Source organism: Monodelphis domestica, chromosome 7, assembly GCF_027887165.1.
Source record: "Monodelphis domestica isolate mMonDom1 chromosome 7, mMonDom1.pri, whole genome shotgun sequence".
In the NCBI taxonomy this organism is placed as follows: Eukaryota; Metazoa; Chordata; class Mammalia; order Didelphimorphia; family Didelphidae; genus Monodelphis; species Monodelphis domestica.
The window spans coordinates 20,774,761-20,802,061 of NC_077233.1; the positions used below are offsets into that span (position 1 = coordinate 20,774,761).

Sequence of the window (27,301 nt, forward strand, 5' to 3'; positions counted from 1 at the left end):
ACACCTTCTTCTCAGCACCACATGGCACATTCACAAAAATTGACCATACATTAGGTCACAGAAACATAGCACACAAATGCAAAAAAGCAGAAATAATGAATGCAGCCTTCTCAGATCACAAGGCAATAAAAATAATGATTAGTAATGGTACATGGAAAACCAAATCTAAAACCAATTGGAAATTAAACAATATGATACTCCAAAACCGTTTAGCTAAAGAAGAAATCATAGAAACAATTAATAATTTCATCAAGGAAAATGACAATGGCGAAACATCCTTTCAAACCTTTTGGGATGCAGCCAAAGCGGTAATCAGAGGCAAATTCATATCCCTGAAAGCTCATATTAACAAACAAGGGAGAGCAGAGATCAATCAATTGGAAGTGCAATTGAAAAAACTCGAAAGCGATCAAATTAAAAACCCCCAGCAGAAAACCAAATTAGAAATCCTAAAAATTAAGGGAGAAATTAATAAAATCGAAAGTGATAGAACTATTGATTTAATAAATAAGACAAGAAGCTGGTACTTTGAAAAAACAAACAAAATAGACAAAGTACTGGTCAATCTAATTAAAAAAAGGAAGGAAGAAAAGCAAATTCACAGCATTAAAGATGAAAAGGGGGACAGCACCTCCAATGAGGAGGAAATTAAGGCAATCATTAGAAATTACTTTGCCCAATTATATGGCAATAAATACACCAATTTAGGAGAAATGGATGAATATATACAAAAATACAAACTGCCTAGACTAACAGAAGAGGAAATAGAATTCTTAAATAATCCCATATCAGAAATTGAAATCCATCAAGCCATCAAAGAACTTCCTAAGAAAAAATCCCCAGGGCCTGATGGATTCACCTGTGAATTCTATCAAACATTCAGAGGACAGTTAACCCCAATACTATACAAACTATTTGACATAATAAGCAAAGAGGGAGTTCTACCAAACTCCTTTTACGACACAAACATGGTACTGATTCCAAAACCAGGCAGGTCAAAAACAGAGAAAGAAAACTATAGACCAATCTCCCTAATGAATATAGATGCAAAAATTTTAAATAGGATACTAGCAAAAAGACTCCAGCAAGTGATCAGAAGGATCATTCACCATGATCAAGTAGGATTCATACCAGGGATGCAGGGCTGGTTCAACATTAGGAAAACCATCCACATAATTGACCACATCAACAAGCAAACTAGCAAGAACCACATGATTATCTCAATAGATGCAGAAAAAGCCTTTGATAAAATACAACACCCATTCCTATTAAAAACACTAGAAAGCATAGGAATAGAAGGGTCATTCCTAAAAATAATAAACAGTATATATCTAAAACCAACAGCTAATATCATCTGCAATGGGGATAAACTAGATGCATTCCCAATAAGATCAGGAGTGAAACAAGGATGCCCATTATCACCTCTACTATTTGACATTGTACTAGAAACACTAGCAGTAGCAATTAGAGAAGATAAAGAAATTGAAGGCATCAGAATAGGCAAGGAGGAGACCAAGTTATCACTCTTTGCGGATGACATGATGATCTACTTAAAGAATCCTAGAGATTCAACCAAAAAGCTAATTGAAATAATCAACAACTTTAGCAAAGTTGCAGGATACAAAATAAACCCACATAAATCATCAGCTTTTCTATATATCTCCAACACAGCTCAGCAGCAAGAACTAGAAAGAGAAATCCCATTCAAAATCACCTTAGACAAAATAAAATACCTAGGAATCTATCTCCCAAGACAAACACAGGAACTATATGAACACAACTACAAAACACTCGCCACACAACTAAAACTAGACTTGAACAATTGGAAAAACATTAACTGCTCATGGATAGGACGAGCCAATATAATAAAAATGACCATCCTACCCAAACTTATTTATCTATTTAGTGCCATACCCATTGAACTACCAAAATACTTCTTCACTGATTTAGAAAAAGCCATAACAAAGTTCATTTGGAAGAACAAAAGATCAAGGATATCCAGGGAAATAATGAATAAAAACACATATGATGGGGGCCTTGCAGTCCCAGACCTCAAACTATATTACAAAGCAGCAGTCATCAAAACAATTTGGTACTGGCTAAGAAACAGAAAGGAAGATCAGTGGAATAGACTGGGGGAAAACGACCTCAGCAAGACAGTATACGATAAACCCAAAGATCCCAGCTTTTGGGACAAAAATCCACTATTCGATAAAAACTGCTGGGAAAATTGGAAGACAGTGTGGGAGAGACTAGGAATAGATCAACACCTCACACCCTACACCAAGATAAATTCAAAATGGGTGAGTGACTTAAACATAAAGAAGGAAACCATAAGTAAATTGGGTAAACACAGAATAGTATACATGTCAGACCTTTGGGAGGGGAAAGGCTTTAAAACCAAACAAGATATAGAAAGAATCACAAAATGTAAAATAAATAATTTTGACTACATCAAACTAAAAAGCTTTTGTACAAACAAAACCAATATAACTAAAATCAGAAGGGAAACAACAAATTGGGAAAAAATCTTCATAGAAACCTCTGACAAAGGTTTAATTACTCATATTTATAATGAGCTAAATCAATTGTACAAAAAATCAAGCCATTCTCCAATTGATAAATGGGCAAGGGAAATGGATAGGCAGTTCTCAGATAAAGAAATCAAAACTATTAACAAGCACATGAAGAAGTGTTCTACATCTCTTATAATCAGAGAGATGCAAATCAAAACAACTCTGAGGTATCACCTCACACCTAGCAGGTTGGCTAACATAACAGCAAAGGAAAGTAATGAATGCTGGAGGGGATGTGGCAAAGTAGGGACATTAATTCATTGCTGGTGGAGTTGTGAACTGATCCAACCATTCTGGAGGGCAATTTGGAACTATGCCCAAAGGGCAACAAAAGAATATCTACCCTTTGACCCAGCCATAGCACTGCTGGGTCTGTACCCCAAAGAGATAATGGACACAAAGACTTGTACAAAAATATTCATAGCTGCGCTCTTTGTGGTGGCCCAAAACTGGAAAACGAGGGGATGCCCATCAATTGGGGAATGGCTGAACAAACTGTGGTATATGTTGGTGATGGAATACTATTGTGCTCAAAGGAATAATAAAGTGGAGAAGTTCCATGGAGACTGGAACAACCTCCAGGAAGTGATGCAGAGCGAGAGGAGCAGAACCAGGAGAACATTGTACACAGAGACTAATACACTGTGGTATCATCGAACGTAATGGACTTCTCCATTAGTGGCGGTGTAATGTCCCTGAACAACTTTCAGGGATCCAGGAGAAAAAAAAACACCATTCATAAGCAAAGGATAAACTATGGGAGTGGAAACACCGAGGAAAAGCAACTGCCTGAATACAGAGGTTGAGGGGACATGACAGAGGATAGACTTTTAATGAACACTCTAATGCAAATACTATCAACAAAGCAATGGGTTCAAATCAAGAAAACATCTAATGCCCAGTGGACTTACGCGTCGGCTATGGCGGGTGGGGGGGAGGAAAAGAAAATGATCTATGTCTTTAACGAATAATGCTTGGAAATGATCAAATAAAATATATTTAAAAAAAAAAAAAGAATCAAGTAAATCATGTTCTAGAATTTTTTTTGTATTCTATATCATGATTTACTTTAACTTAACATTGTTTTCAAAGAACTATTTAGACAATTAAGGGTTATTCCAAACATTCCATGCCAACTAGCATCTCTATTCTCATAATCAAATACAGGGGAATCTAGTTTTAAGGCCCCATAAGTGGGTAAATACATGATATGGTACATTGATCCACCAGTTCTCACACTCGACATCTCACAGAAACCTGCTCTACAAATCGTGCATAAAAATCAAAGAGACTCCTGGAGAAAGCCTTTTCATTTCAGCTCTTTAACTGGGTTGGAGAAACTGAAAACTAAGGCAATCTGTTGTGTATGAAGTGTTATGTCTGGGTGTGGTATAATTTAAAAGAAACATCCCTCATCATTCATAGTATATTATAATTCACTTATATATTCAGTAGAGTTTGAAGCTTATGTTGTATTATATATACACACACATATATTTATATGTATATGTATATATATTTTATCCTAGGAATAAAATCCCCAATGGCCAAAAAGATGAAAATTCCTAAAGCTATTTAATCACAATTCTTTAAAGAATTCTTTATCTTGTTCCCATGGTAGAGCCCAAAAAGTAATTACTGCTATCTTAGTAATTATTAAGAAAATTCCCTTGTGTCAGTTGCAGGATGTGAAAAGTGTGTCTTTCCATTTGGGATTCAGGCCTTCTACACATCCATGAGTAAAGTTAAGTACATTCCATAAATAGCACCAGTAATAGGATTTCAGGTTGTAGGCAGACCATTCATTTCTCTTTTAAAACAATTTTATTTAATAATAAATATTATATATAATAATATATAATTAAGTTTTAACTTAATTTAATTTAACAATTTAATGTATTCGTGTAATAATAAAAATATTGGTTACTTTTGAGAATAAATATACAAGTTATAGTAGATTTCTTTAATAGGGACAAAGATCAGGTTCATAGGCTAATGGTGTAGCATTGTTCTTTAAGCTTATGAGATTATGTTTTTAGGCTAGTTAATTGGAGTCAATGTTAATGGAAAATGTGAGAATGAAATTTTTTCTATCTTTCTGTATATCCATCCATCCATACATCCATCTTTCTCTCTCCATCCATCCATCCATCCATCCATCCATCCATCCATCCATCCATCTATCCATCTATCTATCCATAGACTCTTCCTAACCTTTCTCTTCTCAATTTATTCATTCTTCTCATACTTTACTGCACACCAGATACTCTGATCTGGTGACATTGGCCTCTTGTTGATCCTGACATAGAAACTCCATACTCTGAATAGTCTACTAGTTGTCCCCAAGCTTAGAATGTTTTCCCATCCTACCTATGTCTCCCAGCTTCTCTGTCTTCCTTTAAATCTCAGCTATAGTCTCACATTCCGCAAATAAATTTTCTGGTCTTCTCTAATTCTAGTGCCCTCCCTCTATTGATATCTCCCATTCATCCTGACTGGAGCTTGGTTGTACATAGTTATTTCTATGTTATCTTCTGCATGAGACCATGAGCTCCTTGAGATTGGGGACTGTTTTGTTCTTTAGATCTCCAGCTCACAGCACAGTGCCAGGCACATAGTAGGAGCTTACTAAATGCTAGTTGGCTCCTTAATTATCTTTTTGAGATCTAGATACCCCAATCTCTAAAAATCTCTGAATAGTTCATATTTACCTGAAATCTGACTTATCTCAAAGTGAACTCTTTATCTCTAGCATTAGGGAAAAGCACGCTGTCTTTGAAAGTCAGATCTCACTTTTTGATACTTTTTATCTGCATGATATTGATCAAACCACTTTATGTCTCTAGGACTCAGTTTCTTCATCTATAAAAGGTGGATGGCCTTTAAAGTTCCTCCAAGCTCTAGATCTATGATCTCCCTACTCATGTTCCAAATATATATATATATAAAGAGGAGGTTGGATGAGATGATCTTTGAGGTAATTTTTAGCTCTAAATCTATGATCCTAAGACCTTAAGCAAATCACTTAATCTTACTCAGCCTCAGTTTACTCATCTGTAACATGAAGGGGTTTGCCTGGATATCTACCAGCTTTCAACCCCATAATTCATGAGGATAGGCACTGTGGTCATTTAAATTTTCTCTCTCTACTTACTATATGCTCTACTTACTATATATGAATATTAAGTGTTAATTAAGTATTGAATGAAGGTCACAGCATTAGGGGAAAGCATCATGTGCTGAAGTGTTTCCCCTTTACTATGCTATAAATTATAGGTACTCAAAAATATTTGTTTGCTACATCTTTGAGAAAAAACATTCATTGAGTTTTATCAAGTCCCTACAATGACACCCTCTACTTCAAGAGCTTAGGGAGACCTTTAGAGAAGTTTAGTCTTTTTTTAGAAACCTTATATGAAATCTGAGAAGATTTCTCAACTTCATGCAACTTCTTAAAACAGGGGTTCTTCATCCTTTTGTGTGCCGTGAACCCCCTTGGCAGTTCAGTGAAGCCCATGGACCCCCTCGCAGATTTGAGTTCACTCTCCACCTTCACATTGAATTCCAAGTACACAGAAAGTTGTATACTATTAACGAGTCCTTGTTTATTAAATTTGGAAGTTGTTGTTTTTCAATTGTCTTAGTTATGTCTGATTGTGATCCCTTGGGGACTTTCTTGGCCAAGATAGTGGAGTGGTTTGCCATTTCCTTCTCTAGCTCATTTTACAGGTGAAGAAACTGAGGCACATTTTGACTCTTTATCAGACACTCTATCCACCATTTACCTTGATGGCTAAATTACGATAACAGCTAGCTCTTTAAGATTTACAAAGTTATTTAATTGTTATTCTATTTGGTCCTCACAATATCCCTGTGAAGTAAATGCTATATTATTCCCATTTTACAGATGAGGAGACTGAATCTCAAAGAATTGAAGTGACTTGCCTATATAGGTAGTAGAAGTCATCCTGAGTCCAAGTCCCATACTCTGTTTATTCTCTTACATGTTCTTTAGTCTCATAAATACCAGAGTCCAGCTTCAAACTAGCCATCACCCATCTGGAGTCTTCATCTGGTCCTTCCTTTCTGGCTCCTGACAGAGACTTTCTGGGTACTTGGAGGAAAAATAAGAAAAGCCCCTCACCCTTTAAGCAAGTCTTTAATAGGGGAACCAGAAGGTGTGCCACACATTTCGCCTTTATTAAAGGGAATGGCGGTGTCTTTGGAAAAGAAATGATGATCTCATTCATCACTGTTAGGGCCCATCGTCTGATGAAAGCTCCTGAGTCAAGGCTAGCCAAGGAACTGAAGGTAAAGGAAATGGTAGCTGCGATTGCTGGGAGTAGAGAGCAGTTTGTAAAAGTGACTTCTGGAGGCAGAAATGAGTGACTTTAAGAGTGTGCCTCAGCTGGGACACCCAGACAAGGAAACAGAGAGTGTTTCTCCCCCACATGCACCCTGTAACTGATTGGCACCCTGAGGCTGAGACTGCATGATAGTAGGTGAAGTGCCAATTATAATAAAATGTCATCATGACAGCTAAATTATCTGAGTAATTTAATCTGCTGTGTAGACTTCTCCCAAGAGAAGAGGACACCTTTGTTCACACTTTCTCTGGTTAATACGAGTTTGGTAAATTCAGAAAATGTGGTAAACAAGTACAAAAATTAAAATACATATTAAGAAATACACAGACCCTATGAAAATGTATGTAATATAGCCATTGAATGGTGGAACTTTTGAAATAAAATAGGAAATCAATTTTGTATTAAGCTAAAATAGTTGAATGATCTGCCTCTCACCCTACCCGCAGAAGGATCACTGATCTTTGAGCAGGGAATAAAAGGTAAAAAGCCACTGGATCCACGTTCAGTTCTGACTCTATCACTAACTCTTTATTTCGTCTTGAGAAACCAGAACTCCTCTGTCAATTTCTTCATCCGTATGAAACATCTAATGTACTTTTTCACACATATGCCCTCATTAGAATTGCCCTGGATCTCAGGCACTCTGAGTTAAAGATCCACCAATGTGGTTTTTCCCTTTTGCTTTCTTTTAAAGGTTTTGTTTTTTCCAAATTACATGTCAGTAAAATTTTCAATAATCATTTTCTAACATTTTGTGATCTTTGATCTCTCCCTCCCTCCAACCTCTCCATCTTACCCCAGAAGACAGATAATATGATATTGGCTGCACATGTGTTATTATACGATACATATTTCCATATTCATCATGTTGTGAAAGAAAACACACTGCTTACACTAGATAAAAATTCACGGAGGAAATAAAGTAAAGAATGGCATGCTTCAATCTGCATTCAGACACGGTCACTTCCTTCTACAGCAATGGAAAGCCTTTTGCAACATGTCTCTTGGTGTTGTCTTGGATCCTTGCATTTCTGATAGTAGTTAAATCCTTCACATTTAATCATCAAACTTTTTGCTGTTACTGTGTACAGTGTTCTCCTGGATCTGCTCATTTCACTTCGCATCACTTTATAGCAGTCTTTCCAGATTGGGGGAGGCGGGGTTGTGATTATTTTTTTTTTGTCATTTCTTATAGCACAGTAGTATTCCATTACAAGCGTATACCACAACTCGTTCAGCCATTCCTCAACCAATGAGACATTCCTACAGTTTCCATTTCTTTAACACCACTAAAAGAGTTGCAATCAATATTTTTGTTCAAGCAGTTTCTTTCCCCCTTTCTTTGATCTCTTTGGGACACAGACCTAATAGTGGTATTGCTTTGTCAAAGTGTAGGCAGGTTTTTTTTTTTTAATTATTATTATTTTTTTTATAAAAACCCTTACCTTCTGTCTTGGAGTCAATACTGTGTATTGACTCCAAGACAGAAGAGTGGTAAGGGCTAGGCAATGGGGGTCAAGTGACTTGCCCAGGGTCACACAGTTAGGAAGTGGCTGAGGACAGATTTGAACCTAGGACCTCCCGTCTCTAGGCCTGGTTCTCAATCCCCTGAGCTACCCAGCTGTCCCCCAGGGTTTTTTTTAATGGCCTTTTGGGCATCCCATTTCTCTCTAACTGGAGGAAATACAAATATAAAACAAAAGACATTTACTCAAACAACACAGCAAATAAAGTGAAAAGAAGAGAGCTTTCTACTCCTCTATACTGATCATACACACCCCATAAGTTGGCAGGCGACTCCCACTTAAAGAGACCAGACAGGATGAAGAACCATGCATGGAGGGACATCCATAATGGCCAAGGAACATGCATGGAGCATACCCATGCCCACACACAGAGAGGGTAGTTCATTTCTCTAACACAACAGAGTTTCTCGTGGACCTGAAAATGTCAGTTCACGTTTCTTTGATACTCCCTGTAGGGCATCAAGCTTGTGTCTACCATGCTTGGTTCCTGTGCTTGGAGTCACATCTCTGCTGTCCATGGTACCAACTCAGTCATTCCACTGTTCTCTGCTACCACCTGATGGGCTTCAGCTACTTAGCATTTTGACGTCATCTTTTTGTGCTTATTTTGCGTTTATTCTGCACATAAAAAAATGCAGACAGGCATATAGGCTGCCTCATCCAACAGAATGTAAACTCTTTGAGAATAAGAACTGTTCCTTTTATTTATTTTTTTGTGACTGCAGTGCCTAATGTATAGGTACTTAATAAGTTCTTATTATTTGGTTGAGAGGTAACTGGCCATTGAAGGAAAAAATGCTAACTTTAGAACCAATGACCCTCAGTTCAAAAAGATCACTTACCACCAGTGTGACTTTGGGCAAGCCACTTTGGGCTGCAGTTTCCTCACCTGTAAATTGAGAGGATTGGACTAGATGGAATATAGATCCATTCTATCCCTAAATTTATCATCCTATGACTAATTTATCTATTAGGAATATATCTCCTAGGCAGCCTCTCCCTTGACAAGGAGAGCAATAGATCTCTTTGCATATCTGAAGGCCAGGGACCACACTACATCTAGCCAGGAAATTGTCAATAAAAGCATTATTAAGATTATTCTTTTAAACACTTGCATCTGTCTCTGGCTGATTCAAATTCTATAGCCGCATACAATTGATTTAAGAAAGTTCTTGTAACTATAGTTTCATCCTGAAGTGGGATGTTGAATTGCTTAGGGACTTGACTCAAATAAAATACAACCAATCAAAATAAAATGAAATCATAGACAATATATGGAGTCAGGGGTATTGGGGAAAGCTTCCCTCCCAAGATCATATTTGAATTGGAAATAACAATAAAATCTAAGTAGAAAAGGAAAAGCCAGCACCCTCTATGTTGTTGTCTACCCTTCTGTGTCTAGTAGGGTTAACAACTACCGGCAGCAAAATTTCCCTGGTCTTCCTTTTACCTTCACCAAAGTACAGAGATGTTGACTTTCTCAATTTAAAGTGAAATAATTGAATATTTGATCTCTTAAGTGTCTTCCTTCCCACTCAAACAATCTTATCTATATAATTTATGCTCGGAGCATCATTCAGACAAAAATGAAGGAAGGATTCTGCTTGGGTATTCTTCAATTCATATTGAAAAAATATCAGTCTCTAATTCCCCATGCCAAAGAGAACCCAGGAATTTGTGTTAGTTGTGCTATTAAACCATCACCTTGTAAAAGCCACATCTGATTAAACAAGGGGCATTCGTTAAGTCTTTCATGTGATTTCATTTATTTTTCCCCCATATAAACCTAATGGCTCATCCCCAGTAGATTCCCAGTTTGACTTCCTGATTGAATACCAAGAATTAATCCTAAACATTCCATACCAATGGGCATGAGAGATATCTCTCTTTCCCCTCCCAGTAACTCCCTGTGAATAATGACTTTATTTAAGTATTATTTCATTGCCAAAAAGAAATATTTTCCTCAACTATCTACCTTTGGAATTAAAAAGGCAAATGTTTCACCCCAGTGACCAATTTATTTACTTTACTAACATCAAAATATTGTTTAGGAAACCATGATGAAAGAATATCATTTTCACCTGTTCACATCATGTCTCCACCACAATCTGGCAGTCAATCCTTTCCCCCAGCAAGTATATCTGCCGACCTGTTCAGTGTCAGCCCTTACAGTAAATTGCCTTATGTATCACACATTTCCCCATCTTCCCTGAGGCCTCTTTCTTTTTTTTTTCCTTTTTAAACTCTGTTAGGCATTTGTCTCAAACAGTAAAAGCCACATCCAGAGTAAGGTCAACACTGCAAATTAGAAAGAAGGGAATTGTGTGTGTTTGGGTTCTTTTTTTTTTTTGCCATCATTTGGTGTTGAGTGTTATCTTAATCCGTTCAATGGTTTCTTGTTGCCATCTAATCTTATTTCACAAAACTCTAACTATAGCTCAACTTTCCTTTGATTTTCAGCATGGAAAAAATAGCCTTTATCTAATAAAGAAACATATAATCTAACTACCCAGGGATTTGCATTTGTACAACAGGAAGTGAAACATAGCTATAGACTCACACTGCATTTTATCTTAGTTTTTTTAAAACTAGGCAAGTGGAGAATATCCCAATAAATCCTCCCTTTTCCCCTACTAGCACACTTAAAATCTAGTTTTAAGCTTCACTGGCTCCATCAGCCTTGAACTTCAGTAATACACACAAGAGGGGGACCAAGGGAAGTGACAGGAGAAGAATGAAAGGAGAGGGTGAAGAAGAGAGATAAAAGACTTAGGAGATGTTTATTCATGAACATAAGAAGCCATGATTTTATTTTAATTCTTGTCTGTGAGGGGACCAGACCTATGATTTCATTGGTATGAGAAATTATAGAGGCAATTAGGTGGCAACATGGAAAGACACCGGATCTAGAGTCAGGAAGGTCTGAGTTCAAATTGAATCTCATACAAGATTCTTGAACTCTGTTTGCCTCAGGTTTTCCCCATCTTCAAAATGGGAATAATAATTGTACCTCCTTTTAGAGTTGTTGTGAGGAATGCATAACACAATATTTCTAAAGTACCTTAGTAAACTTTAAAGAACTATATAGATGCTTACATTACTATTATTGAAATCCTAAAGAGGAAATCTCTCTATTGATGCAATCTTTAAGTAAAATGAAACTTTTAGTCTTAGAGAATTGCCTCAGCAATGAGAGACAGTGATTTGTTTCCAGTAAAAAAACCAGTGCCATTGGTGAGACTTGAGCCTAGTTTCCCTGTCTTGGAGGTCAGCTATTTATCCATACACAACATGTAACATCAAAGTAAAAGGATTCATAGATGACTAATAAATAGGAGGAAAGCCAACAGAGCTATACCTTACAATTCTGGTGACTAAAGCGACTCATCCAAAATGGCCTTAGAGCAACCAACAGAAATGGTGCTAATCTGATGGTGGATTTGGGGGGAAGAATGAAATCATTTGGGCAAAAGAATTGGCCGTCTGCTACCTTTCCTAAACTTATCCACTGGTGCTAAATTTAATGTTCTTTCCATCTCCTAAAATAGTATAAGTGCCATGAAGCACTCAGAGGTAAAGCCCTCATTACTTTGCCATAGTTATAACCCTGAAAGGCAATACCAGACAGACAAAAAGGGCCATATATTCCATCTTAATCCTCCTACCAATAAGTCAGTGGGCTTCTAAATGGCATAAAGGATTGAGTACTGGAGGACTCTAAACTAGCAATGCCTTCCCTTGAATTAGCTCCAATTTAACTTTTATATATATATATATATATATATATATATATATATATATATATATATATAATTTGTATGTAAGGTTGTGTGCCGTCTCCTCCATTAGATTATGAACTCTTCTAGTTAAGGACTTTTTTTCTTTGTATCACTAGCCCTTAGCACAATGCTTGGCACATAGTAGGTGATTAATACATGCATATAGTCTGACTTACTACCCTATATGGAGACATTTGGTTGGATTTGCTTTACATGCTCTTTTTTTAATCTTCTGGCTTAGAATCAATAGTGTGTATTGGTTCCAAAGCAGAAGAGTGTAAGGGCTAGGCAATAGGGGTTAAGTGACTCGCCTCGGGTCATACATCTAGGATGTGGCATATTTGAACCCAGGACCTCCTACCTCTGGGCCTGGCTCTCAATGCATTGAGTCAACTAACTGCCCTCTTTACATGCTATTTAAGAAAGGAAATATTTTTTCAGAACATGAGAAGGTAAAATATGACAAAGAAATAGACACACTATTATAAGGTAGGTTTAATTGATACTCCAAATGGACATAGGAAGGACCGAGATGTGAAAATCATGTCACAAATTTCCTAAACTCAAATTTTCTATACTTCTGAATAAGAAAGAATCTCCTTTCTGATCTATGGATAATAGAAGGAAATAGAGAACTCATATGTTAATGTAAACTGTTTCAATTGTATGGAATATAAAAGTTTATGTTCAACCAAAATAAATGTAGAAAAAGTTAGAAGGGAAGCCATTAATTCAGGAAAAAAATCTTTACAGCAATCTTCTCTGATAAAGTCCTCATTTCTAAGATATATAACTAATTGATTAGAATTTACAAAAGCCAATTCCCAAATAAGAAATGATCATAGAATATGAATAGAAAATTCTAAAATTAAATAATATAAACTATCTGTAGCCTTATGAAAAAATGTTCTCAAAGAGTAATAATTAGAAAAATACAAATTAAAGAAATTAAGTTTCTACTGTACACCTATCAAGTTGGAAGGTTTGACCACCCCCCCCCCAAAAATAGGATAATAAAGAAGGGCTGTGGTAAAATAAGCATATTATGCTATTAGAGCTATGAATTGACATAGATATTGTAAAAAGTAATCTGGAAATATGCCCCAAAGTTAAACTTTGATTACTATTAGTGATACTCCTACTAGTCCTATATCCCAAAGAGATGAGGAAAGAGAAGAAACTTATGTGCTAAAATATTTTCATCAACTCTTTTTCAAGTAGCAATAAATTAAAAACTAAGGACTGGCCATCATTTGGGAAATATCTGAACAAATTATAGTATATACCTACAATGGAATACTATGGTTCTATAAGAAATGACACAAGGGATGGTTTCAAAGAAAGATAAAAAGATTTAGATAAGCTGACACAAAGTGAAATGAGCAGAAGCAAAAGAACAGTTTATACAATCACAATAATATTGTAAAGACAATCAATTTTGAAAGGCTTGAGAAATCTAATCAATGGAATGACCAATCATAATTCCAGAGCACTAATGATGAAGTCCATCAGCTACTTCTTGACCGAGAGGAGATGGACTATTTTTTTTTTTGGCCAATGTTGGACTATGCTTTGCTTGACTATTGGTATTGGTTACAAAGGGTTCCACAAACTCTTTTCTTCCCTTTGCCAATTGGTGAGGAGGAGGGGGAAAGAATGGATCCTTTAATTAGGAAAAAATTAATTGAATTACATTGCCCTGAACCATTTTAAAAACAAGAGTTTAAAGTTTGTAGTAATAATGGATTGAGGGTCCCCACAATACAAATGACAAGTTTTGGATCTATTAAGTCTCATAATCCTCTGTTATGTGTTTGTGTGTACATAATCAGCACTCACCTTCACAGTCTGTCCAGATTCGGGTCCATCCTGTAAGCAAAAAAAAAAAAAACAAAGGATTAAGTTTAAGGAAGGCTGCCTAAGTCTCATAGTTATTCAGAAATGTTATTCATTAATAATTTATATCCAATTTCATTGTGTGTTAATTTATAGTATTCTCTTGGGCCCCATCCAGTTTCAAGCATTTGAAAAGAGACACTTTTCCATTTCTGCCCAAGACTAAGTGAGAAATTCTATATAAAAATGCTATAAATTAAACATCCTTTCTTGCTCTTCTCCATGCTTTGACTCCGGGCTCTGTTTTAAATTGTTTTAAAAGAAGGTTGAGGACCATTTGGGGATGTGAAGCATAACATCTTGTAAGTTTCTTTAAATCAGAAGCAATTTAATTAATGTCTGATTATTGTAAGCTTTTATATAGGGAAACTGACTTAAGTGCAATTATTAAAACAGGACTAAATAAGTTCCTATATTAGACCACAAATAAACAAACATCAACAAATAAAAAAAAAACTATTGTCCATCCTTTCCCTCTCATTAACCTTGAGAAAAGCATGAACAAATCATACCAGGGTCCCAAATCTCTTTGCCCTTTTGTCTCCTACTCCTAGTGTTCCACTGGTTCCCCATTCCCTTACCTCTGACCCACCCAGAAACCCATGGAACATGTTAGCCAGCCTTGGGCACTGTGCCAGGCCAAAACCCATTACAGATGTTGGGCATAACTGAGAGCAGATGTCAGCCTGATTTCAAGAATGAACCAGCTCTCTCAAAAACCAAAGCAAAGAAGTAGCCTTAGTCATCTCCTGGAAAGTGAATTTTACTGGTTAACATGCAGCCCAGCACACGGCAAGGAGGAGGGAGGGACCTAAAAATGTTTATTGAAGGAATGAATGGATGGATGATTTCCTGGGAGGCGTTTGCAATTTTCTTCACCTATTTACGTATATTTAGTCTGTCTATATAGTCAGCAGAACTATTATAGAACCAACAGGCTGGGTCTACACAAAACCACTGAAACATTTTGTTTAAAAAAAGTTTTTTTTTTAATTTGCACCCATTAAAATACAGTTAAGTCTCATTAAGTCTCATTAAGACATGAGAGCAACAGAAATCCATCTTTATGGTCCAATCAGCACTTTTGTGCTAATTAAGTATTTGGAACATTTGCTTCAGGGGTCCTGTAGGGTCTCAGGGAGAGAATTAGGGATAGTCTTGTGATACATAAGAATTCAGTTTAACTTAACCATGGAATGTTTAGTTACCAAGCAATCGATTCCCTTTACAAATCACTGCCTAGAAGGGTTTATCACACCTGCCAATCAAAGTCAAATATCAAGATTGAAAGCCTAAGTCAGAAATAAAGAGTCCACAGGGTATAGTTGGCTTATCTAACTCCCTATCTTGAGCCACTCCCCTAAAAAATCCTCATTATATTCTGTTTTCCCCAGAAATAGGGGTTCTTAACTTGGAATCTATTAACTCTTTTTTTAAGAAGAGGGGAAAAAAATATAAGCATTTATTAAACACCTAATATGTGCCAAGCACCATGCTAAATACTTTACAAATATTCTCTGATTTGATCCTCATAAACGGTGAAATTATTCAAATCATTAATAAAATAAACCATATGACAAAATAATTTGCTTCCTTCATAATCCTTTATATTTTACTTTATTCATTAAAAAAAATCACTCTAAGAAGAGGTTCAGAGGCTTCTCTAGACAGCCAAAAGTGGCCAGGACACAAAAAAAAGAGGTGAAAAATTCCTGCTTTGATGAATGGTAAGCTTCTTGAAGGTACAAAGGGTCTTGCTTGCTTATGTTTATGTGCTGAGCACCTAGTATAGCTTAATTCCCCCCCCCCTCTGTCCCTCCCTCCCTCCCTTCCTTCTCTCTCTTCCTCTCTCCCTCTCCCTTTTTATCTCTCTTATTTTCTCTTTCTCTCTGTCTCTCTGTCTCTGACTCTCCCTCCCTCTCTCTTTTTATTTCTCTTTTTATCTCTCCCTCTCTCTCTCCCTCCCTTTCCTTCTCTCTCTTCCTCTCTCCCTCTCCCTTTTTATATCTCTCATTCTCTCTCTTTCTCTCTTTACTCTCTGTCTCTGACTCCCCCTCCCTCTCTCTTTTTATCTCACTCTCTCTCTCCATATCCATATATCTCTATCTTCCTCTCTATCATTATGGTCCATGAAATCACGTCCCAAATGTTGTTTTGCGTTGCTTTCTCCCTTAATTTCAGAATTCTATGGGGCTGAGTAGGTATATCCTCAGCTGATCCCTTTCTCTGCTCTACTGACAGTGAAGAATAATTGAGACCTTAGCTGAAACACTTGACATTTCAGTGATATTTCCATGAAGATGAACTTGATGGATCATAGGAATCCTACCATGTTTGAAACACTGGTATCAATGGCTTTCTAATGGATAATCGCAGATTTAGCATTGAAAGGGATCTCAGGAGCCATTTGGTCTCACTCTCTCATTTGAACAGTTGGAGAGGGACAAAGTGATTTGTCAAAGCCGTACAGAAAAGAAGTTGCACAAGATGGTCCCAAAGACCAGTATTCAATCAGCTTATTTCTACTGCCCTCTAGGACCCGGTCCTAGTCAGAAAACAAGACGGCTGGATTTAAAAAGAAGGAAAAACATACTTGAAGCAATGAGGATACCCACCTGCATGGAAAATGTGAGCGAAGTTCCCTGGAAATGTTTCTCCACCACGTTCCCAACTCTTTGGACCATCTGAAACAAATCTGCCACTTCATTTGGCTGCAGGTCACGGAAACGCTCCACAGGGCGCACTGGACACACCAGGACATCTGTGTCGTAATCTGAGTTAAGGAACATCACTATTCATAATATAAATGACTCTTAGAAAATTTGGGGCAGCAAGGCAAGGTTGGAGTCAGAACAATTCACCTTCATGAGTTCAAATCCAGTCTTAGATACTTGCTGTGAGACCCTGGGCAAGTCATAGCCCTGTTTGTCTCAGTTCCTCATCTATAAAATGACCTAGAGAAGGAAATTACAAACCACTCCAGGATAGTAAGAAAATCCCAAATGGGGTCACCAAGACTCAGATACTGCCAAACAGCAACAACCACAAAAAAAGTATTTTCTGTGGCATCAAGCCCAAGAAGTTCCAAGTCACCGTTAATATTCTGCCTGGTGAACGTATGATTACCACTTCCCTCTCTCTTAGAGCTAGGAGGACAGGGAAGGGTTAGGTTTTTCATCTTAGGGCACCAACAGCATCCTGGGCAGAGTCAGAGATGGAAGCTTCTGTCTCCTGACCCCCAGTTCTGCTCCAGCTATCCTCCAGACAGCCTAAAGCATTAGCTAGTTCCCTCCTAGTTAGCTTGCCAGGATTAAAATTTAATTTCAATAACCCTTTGGAGAAATAAGGAAAGAATGTAATGAAAAGACACTAGTTATTTTTTTAACTGTTGGAAACTCTGCAGACCTTCAAAAAAGGTACCGTCTACCTCATCTGTAACCGAGAAATGTACCGGGAGTTAAGCAATTCACGAAAAGGTTATGTCAGACTGATTTCCAGGAAGCCAAGACATTTGAAGTGAAATCATTAGTATGTGGAAAGGGTTGTCTACTTACATAGACGAGAACTTCTTAATGCAGTCTCAAAGTTTATCAGAGTAAATATATCTGCATTATTAGTCTGAGGAAAATTGAAGTCTTCTTGAGAGAAAGGGTCAGGATGTAATTAGGATAACCTACAGGTTACATATCAATATTTAATTTTTTTTACAAGTGATCAATGCCATTTCTGCTACTTCGACTAGGATCTATCCCATTAAAATAAGTTTTAAAACAATACATATTGGTATTTGCTTAGCTCTCAAGCCCCACTGGGAATGAAAAGTGCCGAGTTGTTTCTTCGGAGAATGTGTTGTTTTTTCTTCCCCGTTCTGTTTTGTTTGTGTGGGCTTTAGTTGCTCTAAAAGAACATGTCACTACTTGGATCCCAAGCTGCCAAAGGGCATAATAAAATTCCAATAATTTATATGCCCGTTTTGCTGGCATACAAAGCACCTTCGTAACCCATGTTATTGGTTGAAATGAGATCCCTAGGGGAAAAGTGGAGACTTGGCGAAGTCTGATTTCCATAGCAGAGAAAAAGGAAAGAAGAAAAAAAAGAAAGAGGAGGAAAAAAACTAATTAATTTTGCTCATAATAAGGAAATTCATGTCAATGGTAAACTAGGAAAAAGGACATTTGTTTAATCTGAGTTCATTTTTCAAGAGAGGAAGAGGGAAGCTTCAACCCACAGGGCATCTGATACTTAAAAAGATAATTATCCTTCTTTTGCTGTGCGGCTGTATTATCATGGGTCAATGAACCATTTAGAAATGAAGAATTTCCCTTCATTTGCTGTGAGCCGATTGCTAGCTTCCCCTCCCTGGAAGTTGGCTTTTCTTTGTTAAAAAGAGTGGTCCTTTAAGCTCTACCCAATTCTTATTTCTATCCTCCAATTCTAGGTAGGCTTTGAATTTCACCAAATTGTGGCAACTCTGATGACCCCAACCAATGACACAACCCAAATTCTTAGCCTGTATCTCCAAATAAAGCCTTGAAAAATAAGGAAAGGATAGAGGAGGAAGAAGCAGCAGAACAGGAAGGAAGAAGAGAGAAAGAAGATGGGATGGAAAGAGGAAGGAGAGGGAGAGGTGGATAGAGATGAGAGAGAGAGAGAGAGAGAGAGAGAGAGAGAGAGAGAGAGAGAGAGACAGAGAGAGACAGAGAGAGACAGAGAGAGAGAGAGAGAAAGGGAGAGAGAGAGAGAGAGAGAGACAGAGAGAGAGAGAGAGAGAGAGAGAGAAAGGGAGAGAGAGAGAGAGAGAGACAGAGAGAGAGAGAGAGAGAGAGAGAGAGAGAGAGAGAGAGAGAGAGAGAGAGAGAGAGAGAGAGAGAGAGACAGAGAGGTCCAGATAATGTGGTATAGTCAAGGAGAAAGAGACCAGGGTTCAATTTCTATTTTTGACTAGGTTGTATGGCTCTGGGCCTCAGAAACTATCTGGGCAAGTCACTTAACCCTGTTTACCTCAGTGTCCCCATTGTAAAATAATCTGGAGAAGGAAATGGTAAACCACTCCAGTATCTTTTCCAAGTAAACTCCAAATGGAATCAACAAGAGTCAAACATGACTGACACCACTGAACAACAAACTATGAACAATTTGCAAATATGACCTCTTTTCATTCTTATAACAACCCTGGAGAGGAGTTCCTACTATTATCCCATTTTAAAGTTGGGAAAACTGAGGCATACAGAAGTTAAATGATTTGCCCCAGTCACCGAGCTAGTAAGGTTTGAGGTTGGATTTGAATTTAAATCTTCCTGACTCCAGGCTCAACAATCTACCCACTAGGGTGCCGCCTTGCTGCCTCAGGAAATTTTTTTAGGCAATATAAGAGTTGACTTGTATGGGTGGGAAGATTTCTTCATTGGGAGCTTATCATAATAATGAAATCACCAGTCTTGCTCAAATACATCTATATAGACAGATAGCTATCTCTATGGCTAGAAAATGATAAGTTATAGCTATAGAGATAGGATCTCCCTGCAAGAATCATATTTTGAAAATGAGTGATAATTCTGTTGATTTCTCTCACTTCTACCTTAGCCATTTTCAGTGAAGACTCATGGTATTTTGGAACCCCATGCCCTGTGGGAATGGCTTAGTTTGGCAGCCAGCAGACCTGATTCTCTAGGATCACCCTTCCTACCCCAGGTCTCTTTCTTGTAAGTAAAATCTTCTGTAAAAGTCTGAAATTCTCATGTCCTGAATAGTTCAAACCTGACTCATCCCCCACATATTAGCTATTCATATAGCTATTCAGCACTCAGTAACCTATTTGTAGAATGCCAATTTTGTGGATGAACTCTATCATATTGATCATCCCCAAAGGGTTAGCTTCTATTCCCCAACATATTTCACTCTCCCTCTTCCTTTATTTGGTCTGTGCTCACTCTTTGCTGGTTTGCCTTCCATGGTATACTTGAGGATCTCCTCTTTTTATTTTGACAGCTACTTCTCAGTCCACTTTGATGATTCCTCATCTTCTTCCCATTCTTCATGTATGTGCCCCTCAAGGTTCTTTGACCCACTCTTCCCTTGGTGATCTCTTCTAGGTCCCTGGCTTCAAGTATCCAACTAAGGAGCTGTCCACTCCATCCACATCACCTCTCTTTCCCAGGTGCTCTTGTCTCTCATTTCCAACCACAGTCTGGATATTCTAAGCCTTTAACCTAAGACTTTATAAGCAAATGCTGTTGGAGACTTATGTTCTCATTAGGGTTTTGATGGAGATCAGAGGCAGCTGAATAAATTCAAGTGACCAATTACAAACCAGTCCTTGCAAGGGATCAGTGTGGGCTATAGGCACTAAATCAGCAAGATGCAAATAGATGTCTGAAGTCTTATCAACAGGGAAGAGAGAAAGGAAGAAATTAAGAAGGATTTCAGGTTAGAATTAGACTTAGGAGCTTTGGATAACAGTTAGGGATAGGTAGTTTCCTTAGACCTTTGGGTGGAATCTAGTAATTATAAGTCAAAGACAGTTAAGTGAGCTAGTAGTCCTATTGCAAAGAAAGGCAGGGAAATTGCACTTTAATAAACATCACTGGAGAGCCTACTGTGAGCAGTAGTGGAAAACTGGCCATGAGATTTAGCCAAAAGAACAACAGAGAATTGAGGATTTTGCCTCTAAGGAACATGGAGCACCAGGAAAATTTTGCAGACCCAAAAAGAATGCACTTTATTTCCATCCCTGTTGGTTCTAAGCAACAGCTATTTCTGGACAAAATGCATAGTGTTTTCTCTAGCAGAGAACATTTAAAGGGTGGAGAAATGACTTGCTACTCTTCAACTTATCGTACTTTAATCAGTAATCATTTTTAAGCCCTATGTACTAGCCACAATGCTAGATGAGAGAGACAGACAGACAGACAGAGCCCTCAATGAGCTTATATTCTTTCAAAGGACAAAATAAAGAAATGAACTGTAAGAGCCAAATGGGGATCTTAATCTATGTCAGGAAGTCAGAAAGGGGAAGAATATGATACAAAAAATGGAGGATATTCCCTGAATATTTAGTTTCGCTCTTCTTGTATAGGAGAGAACAGAGTCCTCTTTTCCTCTTGGCCAGTACCAGGTTAAAATGTAATTGAGAAATATGTCACAAAATTTATTTTTAAAAACTCAGTGAAACATAGATTATGATCATTTGAAGCTTTCTAAGTCAATATACCTCCCCTTATGGATCCCTAGATTTGGATTAGTAGTCTCTGGTTTCTATTTGAATTTGACCCCATTGATCAAGACCACTCCCACCCACCCACCCCCATTTTGCAAATGGGGAAACTAAGGTCAAGAGATATGCAGTGACTTTCACCTAGACAGAAAGTCCAGAGCTAAACTCAATTCTTCTGCCTCAAAATCCAGCACTCCATCCATGATAACTCATTAATAGTTGAGGGCTGGTGACTCCCTATTGTGGGATACTACTGTGGACATATTTTAACCTAGTAATAACAAAAGAAATATGTTGTCTTCCCAGGGTCTTCTGAGATTTACCAAACTCAATTGTTGCTACACACTCTTTGTGATCCTCTTAGAGACAAATGTTAACAACAGAAAGAACATAGAAAATATTACTAAAGATTTGGAGGATCATGGGCAAGAAAAATGGACAGCATAGGAGCACAGCTGGCACTTTTGAAATTAATACAAAATGAAAGTAGAAACCTCAGAAAAGATGTAGACAGGAGAAGTGAATAGTTTTTTCATCATCTGAGACTAGGATTTGAATTTCTAAAACATGGCTTAAAATGTAAGGATTGATGGACTCTGGCCAAAGACCAAGTAGAGGCTCAATATGAGTATATTTGGCTGCTTGTTAATCTGATCAAGAGAGTTTATTTTTAAAATTGCAAGCTATGGAGGGAAAGACTCGATACCAAAGAGAGTAGCATGTCCTTGTGGAAGGAAATATGGAAGAAGAGTCAAAATAAAACCTATGGCTTTGGATGTCTAGATAAAGAAGCTCAATGTTTGGGAAATAAACAAGGTGAGCTTTAAAGATCTGAATTCAAGGTGGTAAATGTAACATAGATATCACTGAAAAATCGTGGAAAGAGATCCATGCCTAGAGATTTTTAAAAAACAGTAGAATAGTATTTTTAAAGAGATATAATCACAATGAAATCCAACAGCAGAAAGGGTAAACATGTTGGTGAGCACTGAAGACAACCTCATATTATCTCAAAACATAGCAAAAGAAAAAAGGTATCTGTATGTTCCATTGTAGATATGATTCAGAAAGGTATTTATTAAAAAGTAAAATTTACATATATGTTTAAATAAATTCCATAGTTTTCACTAGCTCTCTACAAAGTTAAATTTCATTAAGGTAATATTCCAGGTGAAATATAACTGAATTTAATGTATAAATCTCATCAGACTTATGTCTTTGGAATATAGATAAAGAATTTGACTATACAACAAAACCCCCCTTTTCTTGGTTTTCATCTGTTTGAGAAAGACCTGAGTATCTCAGAGTTAGAAATTCCCTAAAATAGTAGTATCAAACTCAAATAGAAATGGGGTCAGAAAACCATAAGGATCTTTATAGGCTTCATATTGACTTAGAAATACCACATATTAACATTACTTCTGTTATGTTGAATTTTTATTTATTTTGTTAAATATTTCCCAATTACATTTTAAGCCATTACCTTCTGTCTTAGTATCAATTCTAAGGTAGAAAAGTAGCAAGGGCTAGGCAACTGGGGTTAAGTGACTTGCCCAGTGTCACACTGAATCCCAGGATCTTCCTGATTCCAGGCTTGGTGCTCTATCCACTGAACTATCCAATGGCCCCCAATTACATTTTAATCTTTCATCTGGTATGCATGGCATGTGGGAGTGTTGTTGCAGGAACTCTGGAGGCACATGTTTGAAACCACATCACATCATAGGAACAGAACTCACGGGACCATTGATTTAAAGCTAGCTCAGTGTCCAGTCTCTAATTTTACAGATGAGAAAACTAAAGTCTGGAAATCATAAAGGATTTGTCCAGAGTTATACAGATAGGTGGAACTTGAACCCAGGTCCTCTGATAATTAATTCAGTTCTTCAACCATTGTATTTTTTGTGTGATGGATCTTAGACCCAGACAGGATAAGTGATTTGCCCTTCATCACATAGTTAATAACAATGATTCCAAAGTAGATTTTCTGACAGCAAATTCTGTTTCTTTCCCACACTCCTTTCATGCCTAAAAATTGGGCTAATATAACCAAAGAAAAAGAAGTTCCCCATTTTGTGGAGAGCAGGGAGGGCTTTTCTGCCTGGTTTTGTAACTTAATATTTGTTGCTGCAGAAACTATAATCCTAAAGACAGGGTCAAATCCTGTCCTGACTACAGCATGGAAATTTCCAGCTGATTTAAAAGGCAGCTGCTTAAAGACAGAGGAAGGAGGGTCCTATGTGCCAACTTCAAACCAAATGTCTTCCATAAGATGTGTAATTACAGAATGTCAGAGCTGAAAGGGGCCTCAGAAAATAGGCAAAACCCTTCATTTTACAGATGAAGAAGCTGACACTTGAGATGCAGAATGACTAGCCTAAGATTATGTACAGCCAGTTAGCAACAATACTAGGACTCAAACTCTGCTTCCCTAAGCAGAGATCAGTCAATTCCCATAATTCCATGGAACCCCAAACACTTAAGAATAAGCTTGGTAGTAAGTGGACATCCGCCATCGATAAGGATGTGTAATTCCAATGGAGTATGGAATGTGTATACAAAGGGGACACTGAAGGCTGTTTATCACCTCTTGGATCCTTCTTCTAATTCTGAGACAGACTAAGGAGTTTTATAAGCTTAGGACTGAGCAGAAGTTCTGGACCCAAATGACTGAGATGGAATTGCCATCTCCAAAGTAACCATTGATCTCCCAATTGTGAAATCCAATGGTATATCCATAGTATAGATTCTACTTGACCTCTCTGCAAATAATAACAATCTTGTTGAGCCCTTCAGTTCTAAAGACTTCCTGTTACATTCTCCTTTCCTGATTCGCCCCATACCTTTATAACTATTCCTTCTCAGTCATAAGCTTTACAAACACACACCCTCCCACTCACGAATTGTGGCATCTCCCAACACTCTTGTTTCTTTCTCCTGGACTGTCTACCAGCTCCCATTGATCCAATGATCATCTCTATGTAAATAGTACCCAAATCTATGCTGGATATCTCAAAAGTCTTGGTGCCATTTTAAGATATAAAGACTTTAAGGGCACTTCTAAGATAGCTAAGACCTTTGAGACACTCTAGATACCAATTAGTCTGTCTTCTGAATTCCAGTCCTAGAGTACTAACTGCTTACAGGACATCTCCACCTGGCTATGCCAAAAGAATCTCAAATTCAATCTAACAAAAAGAGAACTTATAATTTTCTTTGAACCCATATTTTTTATCCCTAAACTTCTCTTAAAAGGCAGACTCCAACTTGAAAGGTTGGAGTCAACCTTTACTCTTTACTTTCCAGCATATCCCAACTTTAGCAAAGGGAATCACTTACCAAGGCACGTTGAGTGTGTCTCTAAATTATTACTTGAATTCCTATCCCCCCATTCATCACCTTCTCTCTGTTCATAGAGCTTCCACTTCTTTCTCATCCAGACCAGTACAATAACCTAGTACCTAGTTACTCTAATTCTAGTCTCTCTCCTACCCAATCCATCCTTCACACGATCAATGAACTGATATTCCCAAAACAGAGATCTGACTATCTTTCCAATGCTTAAAAATATTTCATCTTTACTGCCTCTGGCTTAAAATACTAGATGCTTAGACTGACAAAGTTCTCCATGTGATCATTCCTACATAATTCTTACTGATACTCTCCACATTATGCCTTCTGCTTTCAGTCCATCATCCTGATCTCCCACCCACTGGAAATTTGAACTCTGCCTGGATCTAGTATTTTTTTCACCTTATGGTGCTGAGTTTCATGTCTCCACACCATGTTCCTGCCATCTCTTCACCATGGCACTTTGTGTACTACCCAACTTCTGAATACCTCATAATTTCCTGTCTTCCCTCTTTAGAGTGTAAGCTGTATGCAAGGACTGTCTTGCTTATTTGTTTCTGTGCTTAGCTGGTACATCATCTTATCAAATACTTAATGATCAATTCTAAGTGCTCAATTATCTCTATCTATTATCTTTACCTTGCCACTCTTATATTAATAACTTTCCAATCTTATATTATTACTTCTCTTCCAGAACTCTTCATTCTAATTTTGCCAGCCTATAGCTATTTTTTTAGATCCTTACCTTCTGTCTTAGAATCAATACTAAGTATTGGTTCCAAGGCAGAACATTAAAGGTTAGGCAATAGGGGTGAAGTGACTTGCCCAGGGTCACACAGCTAGGAAGTGTTTGAGGTCAGATTTTAACTCAGGATCTCCCATCTATAGAACTGGCTCTCTATCCATTGAGCCACCTACCTTCCCCTAGCTACTCTTCATATACAGTATTTCAGCTCCCATCTTCCATGTTCCATATACTTAGTTCACAATGTCTAAAAGTAACACTTTCTTTACCTGCAAATCATTCAGTTCCTAGTTTTCTGAGAGAAACAATAGAAGTTCCACTTTTTAGAGTCCCTGGATCCTTCTTGTTCTCCCTATTTGATAGTGATCACTTCCCCCTTGAAATTGCCATGCATTATTTTGTACATCCTTTGCATTATCTGTTTATGTTCAGAAGCCTTCTAATTGAATGTAAATTCTTTGAGGATAAGAACTGTTTCAGTTTTTTACTCTCTCCCAAGAACCCAGAACAATGCCTTACAAATAGGAGATGCTTAACAAATACTTATGGAATTGAAATTAATGGATAAAAAATCTATTTTTCTAAATCTTCAGAATGAATTAATTCCTGGTAAAATTTGTGAAAATCACTACCATTGGGCAGATATTGAGTCACTTTTGACGGGAAAATTAGCTATACCCAAGGAGGCTATTGATAAGATGAAAGCTACCATATATTTGAAAATAAAATGGCAGCATCTTTTGTGATAGGAAAGAATTATAGACAGTCAGTGCCCATCAAGTGGAGAATGAATAAACAACAGTGCTACATGAATATAATGGAATCATACTATGCTAGAAAAAATAATGAATAAAAAGAAGCAGGGGAGATCTACATTAAATGATCAGAGTAAAATAATCTGAGTCAATGAATGTAAAAAATACCTGGGAAGAATCACAAAGAAACAACAATAGGAATGTTACAAAATTACAAAGAACAAATATGGGCCAAAAAGTAATATGGGAAGCTGCTCTTTTACGGCCAGTTTGAAGAGGTGAGAATCCTATAGATGTTAGATATTACAAAAATTTTCAGGCTTTTTTGATCTATTGATGAATGTTGCTGACTTTTTACTTCTTTATCTATTTTTTATCTTTAAAAAAGTTTTATATGGAATGACTGGGGAAGGTGAGAAAGGAGGGATAGTTGGGGAATTATGTGATTTAAAAAGTGAAATAGAAAAGACATCAATCAAAACATGTTTTAGAAACCAAAATAAATTAGCAACTGGTACTTTAGTGGACATTTGGGTGGGTACAAATGAACAAGTGGTCAGCTCAAAAAAGTGTTGGTCATTTCAGATTTTGCTTATTGATTATAATCATTGATATTAAAGGAGGAAAAACACTCAGAGAATTCCCATTGGAAAATAGATTAATTATCTAAATATAAAATTGTGAAAGAGAAATTGAATGTAATTAATTCAGATGAAAAATTTTAAAATAACTGAGCATTGTTCTCAAGTCTGTTCAGTCTATCTTTGTATATTCTGCTCTGTTCTTGGGACTAGAGGGGAAAAGTTAGAAAGATAAATCAAATCATTCAACTATCAATGAAGCTGATGAGGTGGATTGAATTGGCATATGTGTATATGAATATGGAGCAAGGTTGCATTAAACAGTAAAATGCAGAATTAAATCAAAAGCAAATCAATGCCAATCTCTTCTACAGATCTCTGTACACTGGCATGATAAAAAAAATAAAGAACACTTTAAACTTACATTTCTGACTTTTATAGTTTCGATGCAATCTATTATTTGTAAAACTGGTGTGTTAACTCCTTGGTGCTTTTTAAAATAATTCTTGATG

General features: G+C 37.1%; 1 protein-coding gene across 3 annotated transcripts in view; it reads right to left on the minus strand.

The window, feature by feature from the left end:
* FHIT (fragile histidine triad diadenosine triphosphatase) overlaps positions 1 to 27,301 on the minus strand; it is a 1,742,917-nt gene that overhangs the window by 330,901 nt on the left and 1,384,715 nt on the right. For all 3 annotated transcript variants that reach the window (XM_056805423.1, XM_001370436.4, XM_056805425.1), the window contains 2 exons: positions 16,760 to 16,905; positions 14,088 to 14,117 (listed from right to left, as the gene is read on the minus strand). In XM_056805423.1, the coding sequence (XP_056661401.1) occupies positions 14,088 to 14,117; positions 16,760 to 16,905 (176 nt within the window). The remainder of the gene's footprint in view (positions 1 to 14,087; positions 14,118 to 16,759; positions 16,906 to 27,301) is intronic.